Source organism: Panthera onca, chromosome C1 (genome assembly GCF_046562875.1).
Source record: "Panthera onca isolate mPanOnc1 chromosome C1, mPanOnc1 haplotype 2, whole genome shotgun sequence".
NCBI lineage: Eukaryota > Metazoa > Chordata > Mammalia > Carnivora > Felidae > Panthera > Panthera onca.
Window position 1 is genome coordinate 60,045,587 of NC_138346.1, and position 26,946 is coordinate 60,072,532.

At 41.5% G+C, this 26,946-nt stretch overlaps 1 protein-coding gene and 1 long non-coding RNA gene across 2 annotated transcripts in view; one reads left to right on the forward strand and one right to left on the reverse strand.

Moving 5' to 3' along the window:
* Window positions 1–15,010: 15,010 nt before the first annotated feature.
* The window catches only part of MAP3K20 (mitogen-activated protein kinase kinase kinase 20), a 187,202-nt gene continuing 175,266 nt past the window's right edge, over window positions 15,011–26,946 (reverse strand). The window contains exons 17-20 of the mRNA XM_060621687.3: window positions 26,594–26,710; window positions 24,012–24,086; window positions 21,012–21,162; window positions 15,011–17,052 (exon numbers count right to left, since the gene is read on the reverse strand). Of these exons, the coding sequence (XP_060477670.1) occupies window positions 16,352–17,052; window positions 21,012–21,162; window positions 24,012–24,086; window positions 26,594–26,710 (1,044 nt within the window). The 3' untranslated portion in view covers window positions 15,011–16,351. The remainder of the gene's footprint in view (window positions 17,053–21,011; window positions 21,163–24,011; window positions 24,087–26,593; window positions 26,711–26,946) is intronic.
* On the forward strand, window positions 21,097–26,610 carry LOC132671187 (uncharacterized). The gene is made up of 3 exons (XR_009606986.3): window positions 21,097–22,466; window positions 25,846–26,005; window positions 26,100–26,610. It is a non-coding gene; the product is annotated as an uncharacterized LOC132671187 (long non-coding RNA).

Consider the following 26,946-nt stretch of genomic DNA (forward strand, 5'->3'; position numbering starts at 1 on the left):
GGCACCTTCTGGGATGAGCACTGGGTGTTGTATGGAAACCAATTTGACAATAAATTTCATATATTGCAAAAAATAAAAATAAAATATATAAACGTTAAAAAAATTAAAGAAAAACATAGAATTTTGCGATTTACCAAGCTGCCATGGTATTAAGTGTTTAGGAATATAAAACTTGTACAAACAAGCTCCTGATGTACAATCCGTGAAACAGCCAAAGCTTGGAGGCAACAGGTATATTTCTTCTGGGGGAAAAGTCAACTGGATTGTAAAATTTTAAGGAGTTCAAAATTGGATTCACCACTAACCAGCATCCTTAAAGTGATACCAAAACAAAACAAAGGGCTGGTGACAATGGTTTAAGCAAAGATTAACAGACTCAAACAGGTGTGTCGGTGCTCACCTGGGCAATAGCTGGAGTAGAATGTTACTGTTTTTATCTCAGGCCTGGCCATTTCTTTTTTTGAGAGAGTGCAAGTGGGGGAGGGGCAGAGAGAGGGGGACAGAGGATTCAAGTGGGCTCTGTGCTCACAGGCTGTCAGCAGAGAGCCCTGTGTGGGGCTCCAACTCAGGAACCACGAGATCATGACCTGAGCCGAAGTCAGACACTCAACCATCTGAGCCACCCAGCTGCCCCTGACCCTTTTTTTAAAGTTTATTTATTTATCTTGAGAGAAAGAGCATGCGAGAGCAAGAGTGGGGATGGGGGCGGGGGGGACAGAGAGAAAGAGAGAGAATCCCAAGCAGGCTCCGTGCTGTCAGTGTGGAGCCATCTAGGGGCTTGATGCCATTAGTCATGAGATCCTGACCTGAGCTGAAGTCAAGAGTTGAGCACTTCATGGACTGAGCCACCCAGGCACCCCAGGCCTGACCATTTTAATTTGAGTTTTAAGATCTAAGAAAATACTAACAACAACAATGATTATAGCTCTAATTTATTGAGCCCATGGTGGGAGCCAGGTATGAATTGAACACTTTACATTATACCCTTTTATCTTTTAAAGATCTTTATTACAGATGCTTATCTATTCTTATTTTGTAGTTATCTTAAAACAAGGGCTAAGGGCTTTGCTTCCAAGGTGAATTGGGAAGGAAAAATAATTTTCTCTTTATCCTTCTGAGTTCTTGGTCAAGACTCCCTGTCCACACCACGGCCCCCCCCCCCCCCGCCCCGCCCCGCCCCCCCCCGCCCCGCCCCGCCCCGCCCCGCCCCGGCCCGGCCAGTAATACAAGACAGATTAACAGGAGAACGATAACATTCAATTTGGAATGTTCCATGATAATATGAGTTTCAAAAGGTGACCAGCAATTGAGCTAAGCACAAGTTTAGGGGCTGAGGCTTCAAAGGGAGAAGCAGTTGGGGGGAAGATGAGAAGAGGGATGTTTTGTAAACAAAGATTGTCCTGCCAGGCAGGTTAAGTCCCTCAGGTGAAAAAGTTCTGTGGTAATAGCTCTCTTCCAGGTAGAGGCCCCCTTTCTAATGTAAATTTCCTTTATAAATGTAGATACCCTTTACAAAAGGAGCTTCTCCTGCATTTGTAGTTTCTTAAAAATAATTAGCTCAAAATCATCTTTACACTAAAGAAGCTTGCTTTGCAATGGCACATTGGGCTACCCTTCAGTAAGGAGAAAAAATATATATTTGGAATGATCTTAAAAAAAGCCACAGAGCTTCATTTTGTTTGGCGTTGGTCTTTTCAGTTCTGTTTGCTTTGGTAAATGAGCCAGTACTTTCAGTAGTGGGTCCAACAACCTTCTTACCCTCAACCCAGCTTGACTTTGGCAAATTCACAGATTTGCCCGGTGTTAAAGGTCAAGCCTGTAAAGTGCTGAAGTGCTGGGATTCATTCCTTCCCTTGCCTGTTAACAGCCTCCTGTTGTTTCTCACATGCCGCAATCAGCAAACTCAGGAGTGTGTGTTGATAAGCATTGCCTTATTTTGTAGGTTATTGTGTTCTTGATAATTTGTTTTTAAACCAGAATCAATGGTAAGTCATTCTTTTCAATCTTGATATCATCAATACTAGGGAATGAGAGGGAGCAGGATACGTGACCCCAAAATGTGCTGTTTTGCCCTGTGGATTATTTTGAGCTGGAGACAATCAAGACCTAACAGACGCAGGAAAGGGTGGCTTTTTGTTTTGTTTTGTTTTGTTTTTTTCCTTTCCCTCTCCCTTAACTACCTATGAGAATTTAGATAGGGGGACTTAACCAGCAGAAGCTATTACCAGGGATGACTTTTTACATTAGAAAGACTGATCTACACCTGGAACATTTGTTTACCCAATATCTGCTCTTCCCTTCTTCCTGTGAATTGTCTTCTTTCCCTTTGAAGTCCTAGACCCCTATCCCCTCCTCCTTAGCTCAGAATGGGAAATCAACCTCGATTGCCTGCCTGGGAGCCTCATGTCTGGGATTCTTGTACATACAAAGTTAAATTTTTTTCTCTTGTCAACCTGGCTAATGTGAATTTAATTATTAGACTAGCCAAAGAAACTAGAAGGGAAGAAAAGAGTTTCTCCCCTACAGGAACTGCAGAAGAAATCTGTTAGATATGTCTAGACTTTAGTAGAATTTGTTAACAAAAAGAACTTGTTAACAAAGTTTGAGATATCAGTCCCATGTAACAGATTCACAGTGGGGATGGGAATAGCTATCTTAGAAATTCTCTTTAAGATATAAAGTTAAAGGGGGAAATTTTTCTGTTACCATGAATTGTACACTTTTCTCCTATTAATCCGTTTTTGTCGGTTTGACTTGCAGACCCAACCAGAGACCATAAGAGGGAGGAGGAAAACTTTTTCCTCCCCTACAGCGTTCATTCTGTTTTTTTTCTGTAGCTATCACTGGACTCAGTCTTGTAATGACAGTGTTGTAAATGGGACCACAGTGATTTGAATTAAACTTAAGTTCTTCTTCCAATTTGGATAACACTCTAGATATTTTTAATACCCTCAGGAAAATCTTTCCACATCTGTAGAACAGAGATAAGGGTTTTCAACACAGTGGTATCCTTGGCTATGGAGCCTGCCATGTGTGGGGTAGCTGTAAAGCACTGCGTAAAGGAAGAACAGTGTTACATTTGGTACTTTTCCTGTCTTGTTTGGGAACCCTGTCTATGAAAAATGATGGATTGAGAGAAGAAGAGGAGGGGTGTTTTCTTTCAGGGAACCTGGCTAAGGAAAGCAGCTCACAGCAGAACACATAAAATACAGAGGTTTCCACTTGCATGTGAACTGCCTTTTATTGAGCACCATTCTGTCCCAAGCAAAATGAATCATCTCTCTTTAAAGACAACAAAAACCTCTTAAGATAATGACTAGGCAAGTATCATTAATTCAATAGACAAGTATCATTAATTCAGTAGACACAGTAGCCTGATTCAGGCTCAAAGTGCCAGCCTTTAAGAACACTCAGTAACCATTCATCTTGAAAAGCTGCTAAGCTGAAAAAAAAAAAAAAAAAAAGTAAACAAAACTGAAGACAATTTAAGATTTGAGAAGTCTAATTAAATGTTAAACAAGGTAATGTTTGCAAGGCACTGGGCACAGAGTAAGCTATAGTTGAATTGTAGTTTCAATTATTGCAACTACTGAGAACGGGAGAGAGAAAAAAGGCAGGAAAAGGACATTGGAAAACTAATGGAAGACAGTATTGATGAGTTTTAGGGGGTGATGGTGGCGTGGTCTGGAGCTGACGGCCAAGAAAGAATTCTCTGGTGTAAAAAGGTGAAAAAAAAAAAAAAGAACATCTTTGGTGCAAAAAGGTGATTTGATTAAAACACGGGGCCCGGACTCGTGGGCAGAAAGAGCTGCACTGGGGTTGTGATGAGTAACTCGTTATATACCCTGAGGTTGGGAGGGGCTTAGGGATAGAGTAAGTCTTTGAGGTATTTTGGAAGCAAGGTTTCTAGGACCTTCAGGGGCTAGCTGTTGTTAGGAAAACACCATTTATTACCACTTAGTTAAAACCTCAGTCATGAGACCTTTCAGATGTGTATCAGGGGGCCATAATCTTGGAGTATAATTGCCAGCATATATGTTGGGGGAATTGAGTTAAAGGAAGTTTCCAAAGGAATTTTTATATGTTAAAGTAGTCTTACAGGGTCCTAGGAGGGTAGGATAATGTTAGTCCAAGATTCCTTTTTGCCCCTAGCAAAGTGTCACCATCTTTCAGCTGAGCTCCTGGAAGGAGGTTACTCTGCCTGTTTCAAGGACTCGTCAATGGGCTTTCGGCAATAAGGGCATTTAATTTTTCATTTGCCTTAGTTTCCCATGCCACCATGGCAAGCGTTTAAACCCCTTTCCATCTTGATGAGGGTGATATTTAGGGCTCCAGGAAACAGAGTCTGTAGGTTTCTGGAGATTAGGCTATGGGTAAAATTGCCTTTTTCTTGCAGTTTACTAAGTTATCCATAAACTGAAGGAGACTCCTGTCCTGCATGGCTGTGATCTCTATCAGCCAACCATTTGCTTTCTTTCCTTTCCCCTGTTCTTGGGCAGCCAGGAGTGTCCGAGGAATATCACACATATCCCGCCTGGGGGAGGTGGGGAGTGCTGTTAGCCTGTACTTTGCCCTCAGCTTGCCCCATGCTCCCTCATCATTAGTGTCAAATATATTTACAGTTTTTAAAAAGTCAGTCGCGGGGCGCCTGGGTGGCGCAGTCGGTTAAGCATCCGACTTCAGCCAGGTCACGATCTCGCGGTCCGTGAGTTCGAGCCCCACGTCGGGCTCTGGGCTGATGGCTCAGAGCCTGGAGCCTGCTTCCGATTCTGTGTCTCCCTCTCTCTCTGCCCCTCCCCCGTTCATGCTCTGTCTCTCTCTGTCCCAAAAATAAATAAAAAACGTTGAAAAAAAAAATTTAAAAATAAAAGGTCAGTCGCACTTAGGTGACCCAGCTAGGCAAGGACTGACAAGCCTCCCGGGGCCAGGGGAGGGAGGGAAGGAGGGGGTGGAGTCTAGGAAAGAAGATAGGTGTAAGAAGCTAGCCTTGCCTCCGTCACCATCTTGCTGTGGTCCTGGGCACTCGAGTTTAGTAACAGTGGGAGGATCTAAGTTCTGGGCTCTTGGGATGAATAAGTCATAGTCCCTATCTTAAGTAGTTCACAGCTTTCTTTATATTTCAGGGCCTTGTGCCTTTCATCTGAAAATTAGTTAACCTAAATCAGTGTTCCTCAGACTTTAGGAAATATATGGTCTTCTTTTAAAAGTAAAAGAATTTGGGGGGGGGGGGTGGTGCAGACAGTTAAGCATCTGATTTCAGCTCAGGTCATGATCTTACGGTATGGCTCAGACAGTTAAGCATCTGATTTCTGGCTCAGGTCATGATCTTACGGTATGTGAGTTCGAGCCCTGCCTGCTTTGGATTCCGTGTCTCCCTCTCTTTCTGCCGTCCCCCCAGTCACACTCTCTGTCTGTCTCTCTCAGAAATAAATAAACATTAAAAAAAAAAAAAAAAAGAATTAGGGGGCCTAGCTGGCTCAGTTGGAAGAGCATGCTCCTCTTGATCTCAGGGCCGTGAATTCCAGCCCCACGTTGGGTGTAGAGATTACTTAAATGAATAAATAAATAAATAATTTTAAAAAAGAAAAGAATTGATGAAATTCTAAAAACTAAATTACTATTAAATTATTAAAAGGAGAAGAATTAAGAATTATTAAATTTAATAAATTATTTTGGTGATAATGGTACTTAAATAACACCACCACCTGAGGAAACATAAACTCCTTGCATTATGCAGTAATTGTCATTCAACTGTACAACCCAATCTAATTTATAAGCTAAAAATCAAACTTGACACCATTAACTGGGTATAAAGAATGATAGTTTTTGAAGTAAAGTTGCTGGTTCCGTCATGAATGTAGTGCCTTCAGTACCTCAATCCTGTCTCCATTTTTCTCTGTTCAAACCACCAGGAAATCAAACTGCTGCATACGGTGCATTTTGGCATAAATGCGGCTCATGTGTGTCATTAGGTTTCCCTTTATGGTTTGCTCACCAAAATGAATGTTGATGCTGTTTGGCATTAAGAAAAACACAGACCCAAACACCAAAATTGCATGACAGTACATAGATTTGAGGCGTCCGTGCAGATGATCCCAAATCTGCTCCTATGTTTCTTAGATTATTCTTAGACTACAAACACAAAAGTTAAGATTTCTTAAAGAACGTGTGTCCTTTACAATATATCTGACCCCAGTTTGGGGGACATGTGTTGTCTTTCCTACCCCTCAAATCCTAAAAACTCTATTCCTACTCTTAGGAAGTTTGTCCTTGATGTTACTTGTAGTACATGCTCAATTAAATATTGGTTTGAATTGATTACACTTTGGTATATAAAGTTATCCAATCTGTGAAATAATAGAAAATATATATTGGTGTCTGACCCTGATTGCTGGAACAGAGCTCCTAAAACCCTTGTAATTTCCTAAGTGAGAAGAGCACATAGGAGCATCTTTTGTTCTAATATTTTGTTTTGACTCTGGTTCCTGACACTAGGTTCCTAAATCCCTTGCAATTTACTGGGTAATAGGAATGTCTGTTCTAATGAGGAGACTCTTGGTGGGCTCCTGGATGGGGGGCTGGTCACAAGAAAGACCACGTCTTGATTAGAACTTGGAATTTTCAGCCCCATCACTCATTTTCCAGAGAGGAGAAAAGGGCTGGAAATGGAGCTAGTAATTGATCATGCCTGCATAATCAAGCCTCCATAAAAATCCTAATGGTATGGGGTTTGGAGAACTTGGTGGGTTGGTGAATAGATGGAAGTGCTGGGAGGGTGGTGCACCCAAAGAGGGCATGGAAGCTGGGTGCCCCTTCCCACATACCTTGTTCTACACATCTCTTCTATTTGGATGTTCATCTGTATTCTTTATCATATCCTTTTTTAATAAACTGGTAAATAATAAGTAAAGCTGTTTTCCCGTGTTCAGCGGTTGCTCTCGCAAATTACTGAACCCAAGGATGCAGCCTGGGAACCTCTGATTTATAGCTGGTCAGAAGCACAGGTGACAATGTGGACTTGTGATTGGCATCTGAAGTGGAGGGAGCAATTTTGTGGGCTGAGTCCTTAACCTGTGGGATCTGCAGGGAGATAGTGTCAGAATTGAGTTAAATTGTAGGACACCCAGCTGGATTTGCAGAATTGTTCAGTATGGGCAAAAAGCCCCACGTATCTAGTGTCAGAAGTTTTATGAGTGCAGTAGTCATGGGAGAGTAAAGGAGAGAGGAGTGTAGTTTTCCTACTCACAGTCTGGCCTTGTTTACAAAGCAGAAATTTTTATTTGCAGTTTTCTTGGTATAGTTTATAAATGCCATATAAAAATACTTATTAAATTCAGCCAATTAGTTGGAATATGCCCTTCTAGTACACTGTATAGATTAGATAGTAGAGGATAAAAGTGTGCTGGAAAGTATGCCTATACCCTGTTCTAAGAGAAGTTATTATGGCTATAGACCTTACATCCTGGATGGCCTTGTTTTCTGTCCTGTGCCATTCTCGCACTTCATGGGCCACAGGACCAGGGAGGGCACCCAGGCAACCTGGGGTCTGCTGAGCAGAGCAACCTGTGACTTCTTTCGTCTGTCTCAAAAACATGAGCTGGGCCAAGCTGGTTCTCTCTCTTCTGGGGACTTTGAAACAAGGAATATGGATGGAATCTACCAGTTAAAGTTAGGAACTATAGCTGAAAGTTCATGAGGGGGCATCAGCAATGGGAAGCCTTGTTGGTGCAGACTGAAATACAGTAGAGCAGCAAACATCAGATGTTGGTGGCATGGAAAGCAGCAGCCAAGTAGGGGTAGCTGAGTCACATTAATCGTAGAGTGTGGGGGCAAGGATCCAGTGACCACAGGCCCTTAGAGCCACCTTGAATTCTGAGCAGCCCTCCTCCAGCACCAATCTTTGTGGGGTCTTACCCTGTTGCAGTGCCACTTCTTGAATTACCTTTGGCAAATAGCTAACCTCTCTATGCCTCAGTTTCCTCAACTGTAAAATGGAGATCATGATAGACTCTACCTCCTAGGCTTGATTAGGAAGATTAATGAGGGAGGGCTTAGTACCAGCCTGGGCACATAGTGATTAGTCAATAAACGTTAACTCTAATCATAATTATTTCTTCCGTGATATATTTTATATTATATGAAAATAAATTTAATTGTGTCTAGCTAGAATGTGACTCTGTTTCTTATAATGAGACCTCAGTAAAACAAGGAGATGGTGTTATTTTCCTTTGAGTTTGCCTGGAACTTCATCTGTGTTGGTCAGAAGTATGGGATTTCTGAAAATTGACCATCTGGCATGGGAGCTCTCATTTTAGTAAACTCATTTTGATTCTTTGATAAAATAAGATGGCTCAAATTTAAGGCTAGGTCATTATTGAGTGTTTTATATTAAATGCAGAACTAGTGATTTTTAGATTTTTTTTTTTAAAGAAAAAGACAAAGAATAATTAGGTAAGCTAAGTCCTGAGAACTCAAAAATTCAGAGGCGCAGTTGCCCCAGGCAAAGATAAAATGTGGAGAGTCAGAGAAAGGGGAGGCCGTGGGGTGAAAGAACTGGCAAAGTGGGGAATTATTCCTGTTCTGCAGGATAAATGATCTCTTTTCCATTTCATACTTCCATCTTTTTCTTTCCAAGTTTCTAATTTAGTCTATAGGAAATTTCCCCTACCTCTGAGAGGTGTTTCTGAATTTATAATGGAACTCACAGAGAAGGGAGGGCCAATGCCTGACATACAGTGGGACCTCAGCAAATGTTTGCTTGACCAAATTGAGCATTAAAATGTACTCTGCAGACTTTATTAAAAATACTTGTTCCAGAAAACAAATGCTCCCTCTAAAGCACCAGAGGAAACCAACACAAGGCCTGATGAAAGAGGAAATATAATTGCCTTGATGTTTTTAAGAAGCATTTAGTCATAGCTACTAATCCACAAAGACTCTCCCGGTTTCTATGGAGACTTAAGAAAGCCCAACTGTACCAAAATAAAATAAGTGTTAACCTATAGCTGCCAGACCTCAGGAACACCAGTTTTATGTATGATTAAACATTTTGCGAAGCACGGGCTTCCATGAGGACAGTGTAGAGGAGAGCTGCAATGGGGTGGCCTTGAGCTCCGCCTTGGCCTGTAGCAGGCCGAGGTGCTGGGCAGGTGCGTCACTCCTATGGGCTTTGGTTTCTTCATCTGTAAAGTGAGGGTACTGAACTTCTGGAGACGGTCTTCATGATGCCTTCCTGCTCTAACACTCAGTTGAAGTAGCTCGGGTTTGAAATTTAGATTGTGGGAAAATGCAAAAGAGGCAGAAAAGGCAAAGCTCAGAGGAGGTGGCAAACCACAATTGGGGAGTACAGTGATTTTTCTAGTGCCTGTGGGAGCCAGCTACAAGGTGACTCAGAGACTCTTACCTGGTATTCACACCCTTGGGTTGTCCCCTCCCATACTGATAGGGCTACCCTGTGTGAACAGTAAGATAGGATGGGAAGTGACCGTGACCGTGTGTGATTTCTGATGCTGTCACAAAAGACATTGTGGTTTTCACTTCCTTGATTCTGTTTCTCTCGGGGAATCTAGCCACCATGTCACGAGGATACTTGAGTATGTGAAACTATACACATGAGAAGGGACTGAGGCCTCCTGCCAACACCCAGCACCACCTGAGAGAACCGTCTGGGCCAGCAGACCCTCCAGCCCCAGTCAAGCCTTCAGATGAATGTAGCCCCAGTGAACATCTTGACTAACACTTCATCAGAAACCCAAGCCAGAATCAGCCAGCTAAACCATTCCTGAATTCCTGAACCACAGAAACTATGTGAGATAACAAATGTTTATTCTTATTTTAAGCCACTAAATGTTTTGTGATAAATTACTCCACAGCAATACATAGCAGTTGCAATGCCTGTGTGAACAATATAGTTGTTGATATAGAATGTTTTTATAACATGCACTGGTTATTTCACCATCATTCCTTAATTTATTCACTCATTAAAAACTTTATTGAGAACCTATTGTGTGCCAGGCACTGTACCGGGTGGTGAAATTCAGGAAAAAATGCAGTTTCCTGTCGTGGAGCAGCTCATAATCTGGGAAGCTGGGGACTGGGTGGGTGGTGGCAAACCATAGATGCTTATAACAGATGCCACTTTGGTATCCCTGCTTTAGTATTGCATTTTCCATTTCTACCGGTGTTTTGAGTACATCAACTTCGGCTGTGACTTCAGTGGTTGAAGAGAATGCTCATCAGTTACTGCCAAATGACAGTTTTTGGTTTTAATAGGAGTGATCAATACCATCAGCTCCCCCTTTAAATGCTAATGAATGCTTTAACACAGCAGATGTAGACATACAGTACACTGCAGATTAAAATTAGGCACAAAATTAAATTGCTTACACATAGCAAGGAGCCAGTTTGGACATCTTGATAATCAGCCACAACCAGCTGACAGATCTTGAATTGTCCCTGCACCAACGTCAAGCCTCCCCCAGGCTCAGCCAGAGCAGGAATCATCTGGCTCAGGAATGTGCCTGGTACCTTTGGGTATGAGAAAGGAAAACTGCCAGGTCAGACTTTCAGTAAAGCTTTATGTACGTTTAGGAGCAGTCACAGCTGCACTGGGGAGGGCACTAGGATTAGAAACAGTTGCTAGTCATTAAAAAGAACTTTGGGCTTCTGGAAAGGAAAGCCTTATAGTGAGACTATAAGTGTCTAAAAAGACAATGTCTATATGTGAATGTCTTGAACACACATAGTATTTCTATTCTCTTTTCTTCCTGTGACAAGCATTTATAGAGAGCCTGTGTTTATAGTGCTATACTCTAGAGATTCAAAGTGGAAAATCATACAGTTCACTATGATACAAAGAGCTGTTTCTTGGGAAAAATAGTCTGACTTTTCCCTGGGGGACTTGACTTAGCCGCAATTTGCTGTCAGTGATAAGCCCCAAATTTAATCAGTGCCTCTGAGTTCTCAGGGGCCAACTCCCATTGGCAAAGCTCACAAAAGGCTGATGTATAAAGTCAGAATGGCAAGTATTTTAACACTAGAAATGCAACTCTAAAGTGGATTGGAGACTCTTGGTAAGGTCACTTAATGAGAAGATTAGAGCAAGAATTTAGATGATTTATTATTTAGATGATTTGCTAGGCTCATTAATTAATGTATTCATTCAGCAAATAGACTGAGTACCAACTCTGTGGGATACACTGGTCGTCAAGATAGGCACGGTTCCTTGCCTTCAGAGATCTGATAGCCTAGTAGGACATACAGATAACTAAATTTGGGGACAATTATAACAATGGGGAATACATATGATTGAGTAACCAAAAGGTTCTCATGAGGGAAGGAAGGCCTTACCCAGGCCTGGGGATCTTGGAAGGTGTCCTGGAGGCAGTGATGTCTTAGCAGAGAGCTGAAGGATGACCTAGCCACACAGTGCCAAGGAAGCTGTATGGAGGGATTACCAGTTTTGAAGACCAGAAGGAACATGGCAGCAATTCAGTGTGGCTAGAGCATGGTGTTTGATTGCCGTGGGGAGAGGCAAATGGGGATACAGAAGAACGGGACCATATGACTGTCTCCACAGCAGGTTCATATTTCTCCAACTGAGTGGATTCTCATGTCTGTTTGGAAGGGGTTCTGCTGGACAATATTGTCCTCCTTAAGGGGTCTCCATGCATGACTGCATAGATTGTGCCCAGCATGAAGGCCTGGCGTGGATAGTATGGCTAACCTTTTACTTTATGGGTCACCTCATCTTGGGCTTCCAAGATTGACCACCCCTGGTTGTCTCCAAACCTGTCTCCAAACCTATACCCTGACCCTCCCTCCACCTCTAGAAGGTTCATGCTGTCTTTGGATTGCCTCGTACTTCCAGTCTGATTTGCAAACATGTTCTTCAGATCTGGGAGATATTGCAGCATTTGTGGCCATTCCACTGATTACATCTCAGAGGTTAGTCTTGCTTTCCTGTTGACACATTCTTGGGCATCCCTGCACTGTTCTCACAGAGGACCTTTGGGGGAGTGGGTTTGAAGGGTTGAGTAGTGGTGCTAAGGAGTGAGTGATGAAAGGCCTGCAAGAGGAGTACCGAATGGGGAAAATTGTTGGAAATGTGGAGGGAGAAGCAGGATGTTCCCTGGATCTTGAGGCCTGAGTGGGATTTCTCTAGTGGTAAGGGAAGGATCTGGACGCCTGGGGGACTGTTGAGGATATGGATCATTGGTTCTGGAGAGTTAATCTTGATTTTGGTTTTGCATGAATGAACTATGAGGGCATGAGTCTTCTTCATTCTTTAACCCTCTTGATTTGGCCATGCATTATTTGGTAAGCTCATTCGTCAAAGGAAAAGGGCAATTGAGTAAAAAGTCACTGGTGCCAGCTCCGCTGAAGTCTGGACAAGTTTGACCATGGATCTGGCATTTCTTCCACCTCTGGAATCTTAGAAACCAGTTTCAGTAATAGCAAATAGAGGTAAGCCCAGGGCTTAAGCTCTGACTTCCCCAGGGCATCCTGGCCTACCTAGAGCCTCTCAGATCTGGTGGTGGCAAGAGATTTTATAAGCCTCCTAAGTACAGTGTCTATAATTTAAAATTTCAGTAATGCTATGTCCTGAACAAGTTGGCACAACCAAATCGTGGCATCCTATAACTGAGCAGTTTCTGAGAGCCAAAATTTTGGAAGCATGCTGTATCTGTACCAGCTTGTTGAGGCAAATTGATAGATTATGGAGAATGTACTTATAAAGTAGCTGTTACTTCTCTAATGGAAAAATCTCTGTGAAGTCAGAATGCCCAGAGCTGTGTCCAGGATGTTCTGGCTCTGCTACTTCGTACTACTGGACATTTTGATTTCCCTAGGACATCTGACTCTATATGGATGAAATATTTTTATCAAAACTATATAATTATTAAGATTTTTTTTCAAGAAAGAATTGCATGAAGTGAATGTCATTGTCAATTTAACTTCCTGATTTTCTATCCAACATAATAAAATTGCCCCTTTTTTTTTTTTAATTTTTGAGAGAGAGAGAGACAGAGAGACAGAGTGCAAGGAGGGGAGGGGCAGAGAGAGAGAGAGGGAGACACAAAACCTGGAATAGGCTCCAGGCTTTGAGCTGTCAGTGCAGAGCCTGATGCAGGGCTCAAACTCGGGAATAAGGAGATCATTCCCGGACGCTTAACCGACTGACCCACCCAGGTGCCCCGCCTCTCATTTTTATATTAAATTTTTTATTGTATCATTTTTACCCCATGGGATCAGTTCTTTTCAATTTAAATTTTACATGAAGGTTTTATATATCAAAAGTTGTTTTGTTGAAATTTTACCAGTTATCACTTGTGCCACTGTGGGTATTCTTTTGTGGCAATTGTTTCTTAATCTAATTTTCCCAGGTTAGATTTTACCATTCTCAATTTCACTGTGAATAGTTTTAAATACTGCAGTTTAATTGTTATTATTCTTATGAACTATATTCGTTATTAACTGGTTGAAAACAATTGTTAGTTTATATTTATTTCTAAAATTAGTCCCTGATAAATAATCTCCAGTTTTCCTTTACAGATTTGGGATTATTTGATTATTCAGACTATTTCTATAGAATTGCTAATTCAGTGACTTTGCAGAGAGCAAAATATCTTGCTTTGTTTGGGCTGAGCCTAGAATAATGACTACCTGTATGGTAGCAACCGACATAGATTCAGCAGTTCCAGATCCTGTCAAAAACCTCCTTAATGACACTAAATCGCCACATTTAGAGATGCCCAACTCAAGATGTATTTTCTTAATTTGTTTCTACTGGAATTTTTTCTCTTAAAATATCCTTTTTTTTTTTTTTTTTTTTTTTAATCCAGCCTCTTGTAAGTTCTATAATTTCTCATTGTTGGCAACTGATTTAGTTGGATGGAAAAAAAAATTCTATTAATCCTTGCTCTGTTCTTATTTCATCTTTCAACCTGGCAAGCAACTCTCGGTGAATAAGCATCATTAGAAAAAAGAAAGAAAGAAAGAAAGAACATCCAACTCTTATTATTTCTTTACAACCAAGAATCAGATTCTAGATATTGTTGTTTTCGTTTTGACTGGGAGCATTGATGCTAACAAGTATTTTTTCCAAGAGGTATTACAAAATGGTCAGTTTTGTGTGCTCTTGGAATAACCAATTTGCAATCAGCTACTACACTAAATAGGGCTGAGGTCATTAAGTCATTTCACTACCAGCCTGGATTCTCTAACCCATAGCCCAGGAAAGCAAGAAGTAGAGAAAATAGACTGTAACAAGCAATCATTCGTGTAACACTTTTTAAACTAGAGTCTTAAATAATTCTTCAAAATGCCCATTTTGGTTAGTAATTAAAGCCATACTTTGTGTTCCTTTCAGACTGACTTAGTTAAGACTCTGTTCTGTGTTTAGCCACTTACCCAAAAATTCTCATCAGAGAAATTTATTGCTTATTTGGAAGCAGCATGCCATTAAGGTAGCATACTTTCTATTAGTCCATTTTTCTTTAAATTTAAACTCAAAGGGCATGGGGAAAATAATTGAAAACAGACTGTAGTAGCTATCAGATTTGTGAGAAAAGATCACAGTGGAGCTTACAACCTTAGAGATGTTGGTTATCCATGATGGAAAAGAACACCTTGCTCTCTGATTTTACCATTCTCCATTGCTTTTGCTTATAAATGCAGGTGGCAAACAATACAACTTACAACATTGAATTGTTGCATCAACGTTTAGGTCACAGCTTCCCTTGTAAATAAAGGTCATTTCCTATAACCTTGACTTTATTGCCTCCCAAAAATGGTTTCCTCCACCAGGCCCCAGGCACTGTGTTAGAGCAGATCCGCTTCTCTGGGAATATAAGCATGTCCTTGATGACTGGTTTCTATTAAGAGAGAACTCAACCCCAGAGAATTAACCAGTGTGGCATTTGAATTTCTACAGAGCACTGAGAATCCTGTGCAGGCAAAGGACACTGGATATTCAGGGTTAGTGAATGTTGAACAGAATCTCAGAATGTATTGGAATGTAACATTTATTTATTTGACATAAAAGTTTATTTCCTCCTGACTTTCTGAATTGTAAACAATGAAGAATTTCCCAAGTTGGATCTCACGATTCCTGTCCTAAACGGCAGGCAGTTTCCTCCCACCTGTACCGGTTACCTCTTTTCCCCCAGCTGCTTAGAGCTTTCTTGCTTCAAGGATGGTATTTACTGGCTGGTGCTAACAAAGATGTTGGTAATTTTAAATTTCTTTGGCTTGTGGCTTGTGACGTTATTATCCCACTCTGTGTCTGTTTTCTTTCAGATTTTAGATTTCTGACATTCCAGGGGGTCTTTGTGGACTTTTTTTTCCCTCTTTGCTTCTCCTTTAGTAAAATGTACAAAATAATATTCAAAAGCAGTCCCTGGGAGCTTTGGAAAAGTAGTAACCACAAATCTCCTAGGCAGTTTAGATCTTTGGTTTCAGATGAGTCTTAATGAAGGAGATATGCATCATAATCAAGATTAAGTTCAATAACCTCTTTTATTGCCTAAAAATGACAAGCCAAATTACTTCAGCTCTGACCAGGATAAGAATCCAAATACCTTACTAAAATAAATACGAACCAGCAGTGTCAGGATGCGGGTAAGGCAAGTGAGGCCCTTGCCTAGGGCACAAAATTTAAGGAGGCCTCAAGAAAAACAACCAAAAACTCCCAACATCTCAGTAATCGAGATAAATGATATTTTAATGCAGTATTTTTTAAATTAATGCAAAAATTCATGATGAACAAAATATCAAAGTTTTCAAATAGGATCTACAGTAACAGTGCCTTACCAAGCCATACCGGGGTCTAAGACAAGAGGGAAAATCAGTAATACTGATCCTATATTTATGTAGAATTTTGATTTGTTTATCACAGAATTTTTGCATTAATTTTCATTTATTTAAATATTGCATTAGAATGTTATGTATCTTGATTGCCGAGCTTCCTGGTACCCCCTGAACTTTTGCACCCAAGACAAGTGCCCCACTGAACCTCACCCTAGCCCAGGCCCTGCTAACCAGAATGGCGGTGGTTAGGGAAATGAGGTGGCATATCCCCTCCTGTCAAAATGTTAATTTGGGGTGTGGGGATGCAGGTATGTATAGTTATGTTGAAGTCTAGTTATCATCCTTGGCAGCCAACATCCATCATTTTAGCTGTGGTTTGGCTGTAGTCTCAATTAGAAGGCATTTCCTAAATCCAAAATTGGAAAAGTTGTCTTTTTGTTAATTCCGTCTGAAGGTATTATCAAAATCCATTACATCTTAAAAAAGAAAAAAAGAAAAGGAAAAAAAAACCTGCTTAAGAAAACTTCTCTAGTTCAGTTCATCAAAAGTTTCTCCTTCCCCGGTAGTTTCCTCTGGCTCTTTCCCTGTTAGTCTTGGCAGGAGAGGGCCTGTGAGGTTTCTTTCGGTATTCCACTTTTGTCCATCCTCCTTCGCTGACTCTGCTCTCCTCTTCACTGGCTCTTGAGTCTGTCTCTGTGTGCAGAGGCATCCCCGGTATGGTCCTGGACCGGTGGCAGTCATTTGGACTTCTCTTAAAGTCAGGCGACTGGTGAGTATTGAGTGCTGACTGAGAAACCCCGTAGAATTTTCCAGAATATCTTTCTCTTGAAGGAGTGGAATGCTGACTTTTCCCACTGTACCTTCCCCTAGGAGAAGAATTGAGTGATGCACTACCACAATCATATTTGTTTTTGCTTCTCTCTGAGTACCGACCCCTCTCTAAAGAGTTGTCACTTGGAAGACTGGAAAAGCCACTGTCCCTGGAGTTGAGATGCAGAGAAGAGAAGTTTTTGGTCAGTCCATACTGAGTAGGAGAGGAGCTTCTGGATTGGTTTATAGGTGTAATCTGTTGATACTTAATGGGCACCTGGGTCCGCCTTACGGCAGCAGCATAGGAATCCTGGTCATTGAAATATGAGAAGAACTGTGACCCCAGAATAGGATTGCTCTGAGAACGTTGTAAAGAAGTATCGGATGCAATCTGCCGCATCCTCAGAGTATCCAGCCACTGGCGATCAGCACCTGCAGAGGAAATGGAAATGAGCATCTTTTAAGCCACTGTAAAGCTGCAGGTCTAATTCATAAGACTGCCTTGAGATAATTCAAGCCTGTTTGGATGCTTCAATCTTTACCATTCAGAGAAGTTCTAGGCTAGGTATAAGGACATTTCCTTTATTATTAGAAACACTTTTTAAAAAATAAGGGTGATTGCACTTACTGAGTATATGTTATATGCTTGGCATTGTTCCATAGGCTTTAATTACATGACCTTATTTAATCCTCTCAATAATCTTCTCAGGTAAGTACTAATAATCTTATTCTGTAAACAAGGAGACTGCAGCTTGGGAGGCTAGGTAACTTGCCCAAGGTCACTCAGCTAATCCAGGTCTTTCTGCATCTAAAACCCATCTTTTTCCCACTTAGCCATGTTGTCACTTCTAGAGATTGCTATTGGTGTGTTTTGAATGGTAAGGGCATGTTCAGTAAATGAAAGGCTTTTTGCCACCAGGCACTTTTAAATCCTCAAGAACCCTCAGTGCAGATAAAAGAAATTGGGTTCCAGCCGGTTGAGACAGCTAGGGATTGCTTGGAAGAAAGACTGTTCACATCTCCAGAGGAGAGATTCTGAGGTCCAGGAATAAGAAATGGTTTGTTTTTGTTTTTGTTTTTGTTTTTGTTTTTTTTTTTATTTTTTTTTCAACGTTTTTTATTTATTTTTGGGACAGAGAGAGACAGAGCATGAACGGGAGAGGGGCAGAGAGAGAGGGAGACACAGAATCGGAAACAGGCTCCAGGCTCCGAGCCATCAGCCCAGAGCCTGACGCGGGGCTCGAACTCACAGACCGTGAGATCGTGACCTGGCTGAAGTCGGACGCTTAACCGACTGCGCCACCCAGGCGCCCCTTGTTTTTGTTTTTAATCCATGAAAAATGAAGCTTCACAGCAAACAGGAAGAGAAGTTAAGGTAAAAAAAAAAAATGGTGAATTAACAGGAACCATTTGGTAAGCTCTATTTCAGTGAATAAGTAAGTCCCTCCCTCCTTGGGTCTTTTCTGCCTCCCCCAGGGCCTGAACCATATTGCCCACATTCTTGAGTTCCCTGTAGTCCTCCCTGGGCTGTTCTTGCCATGAGTTCTGGAGAGGAATAGAAGCCCGCTCACTCCTGACTCCCAGCAAGCAGCCTCCCTCACTGCCCTGCACAGGTTGACCTGCTGTGTCCAGACACTCCTCACAGCTTCACCCAACCGCAGTGCCTTCTTGCCTTCCCCTTGATTTCTCTGAAATTTTAGCTTCTGACAGAGCCCTGATTTTGTCCTGCATCCAACCCCCTGCTGGAGCCATGCACAGTGGGGGACGCTGACCACATTCTGGCTCTAGTGGCAGACTTTGATTGGCCTGAGCCAGATGCAGTGATATCATGTTGCTCATTTCTGGCTGAGGCAACTGGAGAGGTGGTCTGCTGGCGGCATGTAGTTAGGTCTTTCTCACCCCTGGACAGGAGAGCAGGGAAGGCATCGGCCTTTTGTGGCCTCTGCACGTTGCCGTATCTTTGTGTGGCGACAGTAAATGTGGCAGAGCTAGGCGGTGGGTAAAGGCACATACTAAGATGGCAGAGCAGAAGGAAGGAGAGGTTTGTTCCTGGTCCTCAACATGAGTGAGCTAGCTTCTCTCACTGGGCCTGAGCCCAGCTGCCTTCTGGACTTCTTCAGTCCAGAAGATAACTATTTTATTACAGCCGAAACCCGTGTTTCAGAGCTTTTGCATGCCAAGGTTGCTGGTCCCTCCTCCCAGTTTTTGATTCATCAGGTCTGGGGTTGGGCTTGAGAATTTGCATTTCTAACAAGTTCCCATTGATCCTGAGGCTACTGTTCCTGGGACTGCACTTTGGTCCATTTGGGAGGAAGACAGTTGAAGTTGGATTTTCTGTTACTTGCAGCTAAAATATATATCCTAATTGGTCCAGGTGGTGTCCTCTGAGTTTTCACAGCAAAAGGGAAAAAGAAATACAAGGAAGAGGGAAGGGGGAGGCAAACTAGCTAAAACTGAAGTGAGCCATGGGGTGGGGGGGTCACTCTCTCCTTTTATCCCACAACCTCTCCAGTTAATAATAGAGGGAAAGGTTTATCCAAAACCATTCTACTGGGAGATTGAAGGGTATTGACGTTTCCTAACTCTCTTAGAGAAATAATTTGCTTTCTCCCAAAAGATTTAGACATCAGAGAGGTACAGGACACTTGTCAGACATCTGCTTATTGTCCTCTTTGGGGAATGTCTCTCCCCTGTCTCCACCCATATGGCTACAGTTCACCGCACAGGATGTCCTCACCACCTGCGTCCCCCACTGGGCTATGCTACCCACCACCACCTCCTCCTGCTGATAGAGTTAATTGGTCCAGAAGAGAATGCTTGGAAAAAACAGCAACAGTCTTACTCCAGGAAATCTAGAATTGGAACTGTTGAAGTATTTGGTGATTCTCAAAGTGGTGGGATTTGAACCATGTAAAACTTGGAGGCAGTTGGCAGCTATTCTGTGTCCTGTGGCTGGGGAAACAGAAAACCAGCTTTTAGTAAAAGGGAAAAATATAGCAGAAGTGGAGAGAGAAGACGCCCACAGATTGCACAGGAGTGTTGTAGGGATCAAATAGAATCGTAGCAATGAAAGTAAAATGTGGCCGGTAAATATTAATTATTTGGGAGGGGAAAATTATTATAGTAAGAAGTCCTTTTAAAGGTGATAGTAGGCATGCAAGAAGAGATTGTTGGATTACCAAATAAAAGAACCTAGAAATGCCATGCTCCAGGTAAGGGCCACTAGTGAGAATCAACACCCATTACCTGGGTTAGTGGTGTGTAGAAACAGCTTGCCCTAAGAGAGGTTTGAAAATATGTGTGTACCCGAGAAGGCTTGGTGAAAACTCCAGTTCAGTCGTGGTGGCCAGAATGTCTTGTCATGATTCATTGTGAAAGAAAATAACCAAACCAACTGCCCCACCCCCACCCCCCCAGCTGGCCGATGTATGGAAAGATCTGGTCCAGTTGGTAAGCTAGTCCTGAGAGTAGAGGACGGTTAGCTAGGTTCTCATAACTCAGTGACAGCAGTCATCGGGGTACGTTATCTCCATGCCATCAAAGAACCTTATGATATGGCTTTTCAGGTATATTTTCTTACCAGGAAAAATAATGCACTGACCAGGAAACATGTATTTCTGGTTCGCTGGGCAGGTATATTTCTCCTGGTAAAAAGTGAATTGCATGGGGGTTTATGCACCCAACTTCCATGCATCTGTTAGCTTGTTGCAGTCCCCCAGAGCCTAACTCTGGGTTGTATTAGAATTTCTAGACATCTATGAAGGTGAAGGTCAGGACCTCTTCCCTGAATCTACCAAATAATGACCAATTTAACAGCAAGGCGGCCAGGCTTCCCCTGTGTAATTTCTAAATTGTTTCAGTGTAGCATCTGTAATTACTGTCACTACTGTCCGTCATATGCATTTCATGTTTTCTCTTTCTCTGTCCTCCCTTACCTTTGTTATTCCCCTCTCTTCCTCCCTTCCTCCTACCCTTCCCCTATCATTCTTATGCTCTGATGTATCCGTGGTGTTCAGGATGCAAGAAATTGCCCCAGTCATCGCATTGGTTTCATAGGAATGTTTGCGGGACACGGAAGATTAATATCTGTCTATGACTTGGGAAACGAAATATGTCAGTGTATAAATAGACATATGCTTATTTACCAGTATAACATAATTATTAATTTTCGTCTTTATCATAGTTATCCAAATACTGAAATTTATTGTAATATGCTAATATTTATAAGCCCATAAACACTACTGTTCATATAGTATGTGTATAAGACCAATATTCTAAAAATAGAAGAAGGAAGTCTTATATTGTCTGTTACCAGACTGGCACTTATCCCTGGTATGAGAAATTGATATTTAAGGTTTTGGAATCTAGTCTAGCACACATCTCTAACTTACTTGAATCAGACCTGCTTCTAGAGCTGCCCTCTAAGTTGGGGAGTAGTGTCTGAATGGCAAGCTGAACGGCTTTCACTTCATCCTGAGGTTTCATTCTACTCCACTGAATTGAGTGGACATGTTTAGTGCTCTTGGGAGCTCTAACATCACTCTGTAAAAAAAAAAAAAAAAAAAGAGAGAGAGAGAGAAACAACGACATGCTTGTGCTTATAAAACAGGAAGAAAAGAACTCAAGTTATTATGTTACTCCCATTTAACTCCTGAGAACACTATTATCATAATGCATTAGGTGAAATATCAGCCTGCCTAAATATGGTAATCTGATTAAAAGGAAAGTGTTTTGTTTGTTTTTGATTTATTTTGAGAGAGCACACGTGTGCATGCACAAGAGCAGGGGACAGGCAGAGAAGAGAGAGAGAGAATCTCAAGTAGGCTCCATTGTCTCAGCCTAGACCCCAATGTGGGGCTTGATCCTACAACCCAGAGATCATAACCTGAACCGAAATCAAGAGTCAGATGCTTAACTGAGCCCACCCAGGCGCTCCTAAAAGGAAAGTTCTGACCACTTTATTCCTTAGTGGATTATAGTAGTTCAAAATGTGGTTGTCATCTCCCAGAATTTATTCTATCTGGTGAATCTCAACTTACCTTTTTGCTTACTAAGGACTGAAAAACAATTTCTTCTGTTTAGAGTACTTGAAGACAGATTTGAATACATAAAAATCTGACCCCTGTTTTGCCCACGACTGCCTTTGATCAGCAGGGTAACTGAGTGGGTGTGGGCAGTCTGGTGGATAATTATCCCCATGGAGGGTGCAGGGTAACAGATACAAAAGTGAGACTGGGTAGGGAGGTAAAAATAAGGACTAGAAAAAGGAGAAGATACCAGATCAAGACACACCACCTTCTCATCCTGAAACCCTTCATCACCGGGTGTCACAAATCAGGTTCAGGAGCCTCTCAGACTTCGATATGGTTATGAAAATATGTTTAAAAAACCCTGCAGTGACAATTACAGACACAAGTAGCACATCATCACAGAGTATAAGGAGAAGGAGGAAGAGGAAGGAGAGAGGAGAAGAAAAGTTACTAAAAAGAAGGCTCTCCTGCATAGTGGGGGCTGGTCAACAGGTTCCACAACAGTCTAGATTCCATGTTTCTCAGGACCAATCAACTGTTCTTATTTAGGTTTTATGTCCTACCAGCAGCACTTTGACAGTTAATGCTATTTCTCAGGCACCTCATCCCTGACAAGCTGTGCTCCCTGGCTGGTGAGGATAAGGAACTATTGTAATACTCATTGGCTTCCGGCATCAGATCACCCTGGATAAGTGGACTAGCCAGGGTATGGATTTCCAATGCTGAATCAGAGCCAATCTGGCGGCTCAGAAGACCATCACAATGCAGCAGTGCATGGAGTCCATTTACAGGCTGACTTCCCTCATCTTACTGCTGGTAAGGGAACAGGTAGGACAGCTGAGGAATAGTGGAAACTGTTTATAGTCCGAGAGCCTGGGTGTGACTCCACCGACCACCCCAGACCTCGGGACCTCGTTCTATCTCTCTGAGCCTGTTTTCCCTATGAAAGTTAATGCTGTCTATCTCTCAGTATTTATACAACGTTAATGGGATAAAACAGGTGTAAACTCCTGTTATAGTGCCTGGGTCTTGGTGAATCCTTACCAAATGTTTCCTGAATGAATAATAAAATGAATGAATGAAATACATGTCCTTTTGATGGCAGATGCATATTAATATAATATCTCCATGTGTCATGAGACTCTGGGGTCTACTTCTTCCCCTCCCCCCTGTTCCTGCAGGGTTTCTCTACCTTGTAAAGCATTATGTTCCACCAGCCATGTAGATATTGCTGATTTTTAAAAAAAAAGACTTAAATGCTTATTAATTTTTGACCGAGAGACAGAGTGTGAGTGGGGTTAGGGCAGGGAGAGAGGGAGACACAGAATCCAAAGCAGCTCCAGGCTCTGAGACATCATCACAGAGCCCGATGCAGGCTTGAACCTACAGAGCGTGAGACCATGACCTGAGCCAAAGTTGGCTGCTTAACCGACTAAGCTACCCAGGCACCCAAAGATATTGCTGATTTTAAAAACATAATTAGATTATTTTAAGCAATAGACTGCTTAAAACACCCCATTGGCTTCCAGTTGTGTTCATAGTAAATCCAAACTCCTCACTGTGGCCCCACGAAGCTCTGTGATCCAGCCTGCCCCTTTCGGGAGCTTTGTCATTGTCCTCTGTGCCTCAGGAGCTTGGCCTTGACTCTCCTGTGCTCTTTCTTGCTGCCTCCTCCTCAGAGGAGAGGCCTTCCCTAACTAACCACCCAGTCTCATGGCGCAAGTCTCACTATTTTCTGGTTACCACTTATCACTCTCTGCTTATTGCTTACCTATTTATTATCGATCTCCTCTCACTGGAACCTCAAGAGAGAGTATAGATTTAGTCTGCCCTAATCATAGAAGAGTAACTGTCAGTAGGTATTTGCTAAATATGTGAATTTTAATCTTAGTAGCATATTTTTTAAAGTGTCAGTTTTTCTATTTATCCATATATAAAATATATGGAATCTGTTTTTGAGAATAGACCTCTCTCCCCACCAGGTGATAGTAGAAGTTGTTCTCTGTCCTTGTGAAGAATCGCTGATTTACCCCTAAACTCTAAGCACTAAGAAGGCAGAGCTTTGGTTTGGTCACTGTTTGGTATAACCCCAGTACCTAACATGTTACACAGCATGTAGATGTTCAATCATTAGCTGATGAATGGATGTATTACTGTCTCAATCTTTACCTGGGCAAGAATATCCTGTTCTCTTTCCTTACCAGCATTTTGTTAGAGTAATTATGTTAATCTTCCCATATTCATGTTGGTTAAATAATTTCTCTTCTGATTTTAAGCACTGTTGAGGGAGCTAATAAATTCCTACTAAGAAACTGATGGTAAAGCCACCAGCACCCCACCCTTGCCCAACCCCAAGCTTACCTCATATGTGACAGTGCATTCTACAGTCTGATTTTCCATTATTCCTACATTCCACTTCTCCATTACAAAGGGGGGCTGAAAAACAAAAGTTAGGATGGTCTAGTGCCTGCCCTACTATGGCATGGATCTTTGAGGCCAGCTGTGCCATATGCAATTGGCAAATAGGGTATAATGTCAGATTATCATGAAAGTCATGGTGTTGGTTCACGTGTGATTACTCACAACGTGCTAATGTCTTGGATGTTAGTTTTCATAAGACCTCTTTTCCTGTAATTCTAAACATCTAGTCTTAGTCCCACGATCTTCTCTTTTCTGATATACTACTCAACCCTATCATTAGGTCATTCATTATTCATGTTAATATTTTGAAGCATCAGTAGAAATCTCTGATAATTAAGAGAAAGACTTAACTATACAGACTCAGAAGTGCCTTCTTTGAATGCAAGCAATGGCTGGGTTAGTAGTTTCAACAACTACTCTGTTTTCACTGTATCAGGCTATCCAGCAAGGCTGTGCATGCAAAGGCTGCTTTGTGGCAACATTATTAAATGAAAGGATTAATGAAGAAGCCTATGCCTTTCACAAGGAGACTATGTCACCCCAAAACATAGCACTTTGACAGGTGTATTGTATTTTTAGCTGAAGACCATCAAAACCCAGAAGACTCAAGAAAAACTTTTACCTCTCCCATAACTGCCTGAAAGAATTTAGATAGGGCACCTGGCCCAGAAAGAGAGCTTTTATCAGAGATACTTTTTTTTTTTTTTTTTTTTTTTTTTTTTTTAATCTGAAAGACCTATCTGCATGGCAGGGCAGGCTTCTAACTACCAAACATCTGCTCTTGTTATCTCCCTGTGAATTGCCTTCCCCTCTTTGAAGCCCCAGGCCCCTGGCTCATTCCTTAGCTGAGGATGGCATATATTAGCCTCAGCTTCCTGACTTGCCCGTAAGTCTCACATCTTTGGGGCTCCTGTATGTACAAAATTAAATTCTTCTCCTGTTAATCTGTCTTATGTTAATTTAATTATTAGACCAGCCCAAGAACTTAGAAGGGTAGAAGGAAACTTTTTCACCCTGACACCTTGGATCCCATTTTAACTTTGATGAAAATGGTTTTTATTATAAGTGAATCTCCACTCTTTTAACCACCCTCCACCCCTTCATTCTATACTTAAGGCTACAAATGACTGGCCTTGAGATGGGTACAAAGCACATGTGGTAGAGATTTAACTGGGTTCTTTTTTTTTTTTTTTTTTCCTTTTCTCTCTTTTTAATTAGTATTGTTATGATTCTGTTGATGTTAAAAAGTTCTACAGATTTTGAATGGTCTCCCCCAATCCTGTTTTTCCTATAGCCCCCAGTTAATGTTGGTGTGTGATTTTGCACAAGATGTGGTTCTTTGGGAGTGCATATGTGGCATTATACCAGAAACACCTGTATTTGGCTTTAGAGCTGTACCCTGTCATTTTTGCTGTGAGTGGCTTCCTTCTGTTAGCAAGCAAGGACTTGGATCTTGCTTCTAAATGGCATAGGTTGGGGGGAAGGAGCAAGGATCTGTCCAGCCTTTAAGACATCAAAACATCATGTCCCAACAAAATAAAGGAAAGTTAAAACCAGATCATAACCTTTACAGATAAATAACACCATTGAAATGACTCCCAGTTACTCAGAAGATTCCAACAATGAATATCAAATCAATCGACTTGATGAATACACTTGTAAATTAAAAGGACTTGGATGTTTAGCAATCTTATGCCTGGGAAGGGAACACATTTGCAAGTCTAATGCTGTGGCTTTGAAGACTCTTCACTTCCCCACTTGTGTTTGTACCCAGGTTCTTCTCTGCTACCCACCCCACTTTCTTCACTGTAACCAAATACACAGTTCATCACGTACTAAAGAGTGGCTTATGTGAAGTTTCAAGTGATGGTCTGATGGATAGCATGGTTATTCACCCAAGTTGTTGACTTTCTCCTCCTGTTGAAGTCTCAAAGGTATTTTTTCAGATTTATTGGGACAGAACTGAATTTTTTTCCATTTTGAGGAGAAGCTAAGCATTTCTCTCAATCTGTCTTTTGTGTTGTAAAGGGCATGCTTCTACCACTGACCCTGAAGTAGTGAGGTGTTCTCTGGCCGGAGGTGTGAACTCAAGGAAGCTATGAAGACATCAACAGGTGCCTCCTGAATAACCTCACCTCAGTCCTTCAAGAAAGCCTTCCTCCGCACAAGTTTTTCAAAGTTTAAAAAATGACCTCAAATTTGAGGTAAATATTTTCATCTTTGGCATTTTCTTTCCTTTAACAAATGACAGAGTAAGCATAAAGAAATAGAGAAGAAAATAAAAAAAAATTTAAACGACACTTTCTTGTAGTACTTTTTAGTTCACACAGCCTAAGTGGAATTTTAACAAAAAACTATTATGATCTCAATCGGCTAAATAAAATGTGCCTTTCAACAGGCAGCTTGAAGCTGAGCTGACGTGAACATCGACAAGCACAAAAGCACACTGCTGGGGGATTTTAATGTCTTTGTTTGATATCTGTGAATTCAAAAAAGCTTTTAAGCCGTAAATAGAACCCTACCTTTGTCATCTTTAAAATCTCTGCATCAGGTAGGTTAGTGTTGAATGTCACATCTTTGATGTAGGTTATTGCAATTTCATCCCCATCCATCTCCATATACATTTTCCACTTACAATCCTAGAATTAAAAGCAAAATTATAGAATTTCAGAGAGTGAAACAATTTCTCTAGTCCCAATGTTTTATAACACATGAAGTTTCCTAAATGAAATATTGAGGTAATTTTTTTTCCTTTTTTGAAAAAAGGACATGAAATTAGATCTCTTTATATATTTAAACAACCCCCAGTTCGTGCAGTCTTGAGACATAATTTATCAGTGTAAATGTTCTATTGTTATAGGAGTTGCAAACTCAA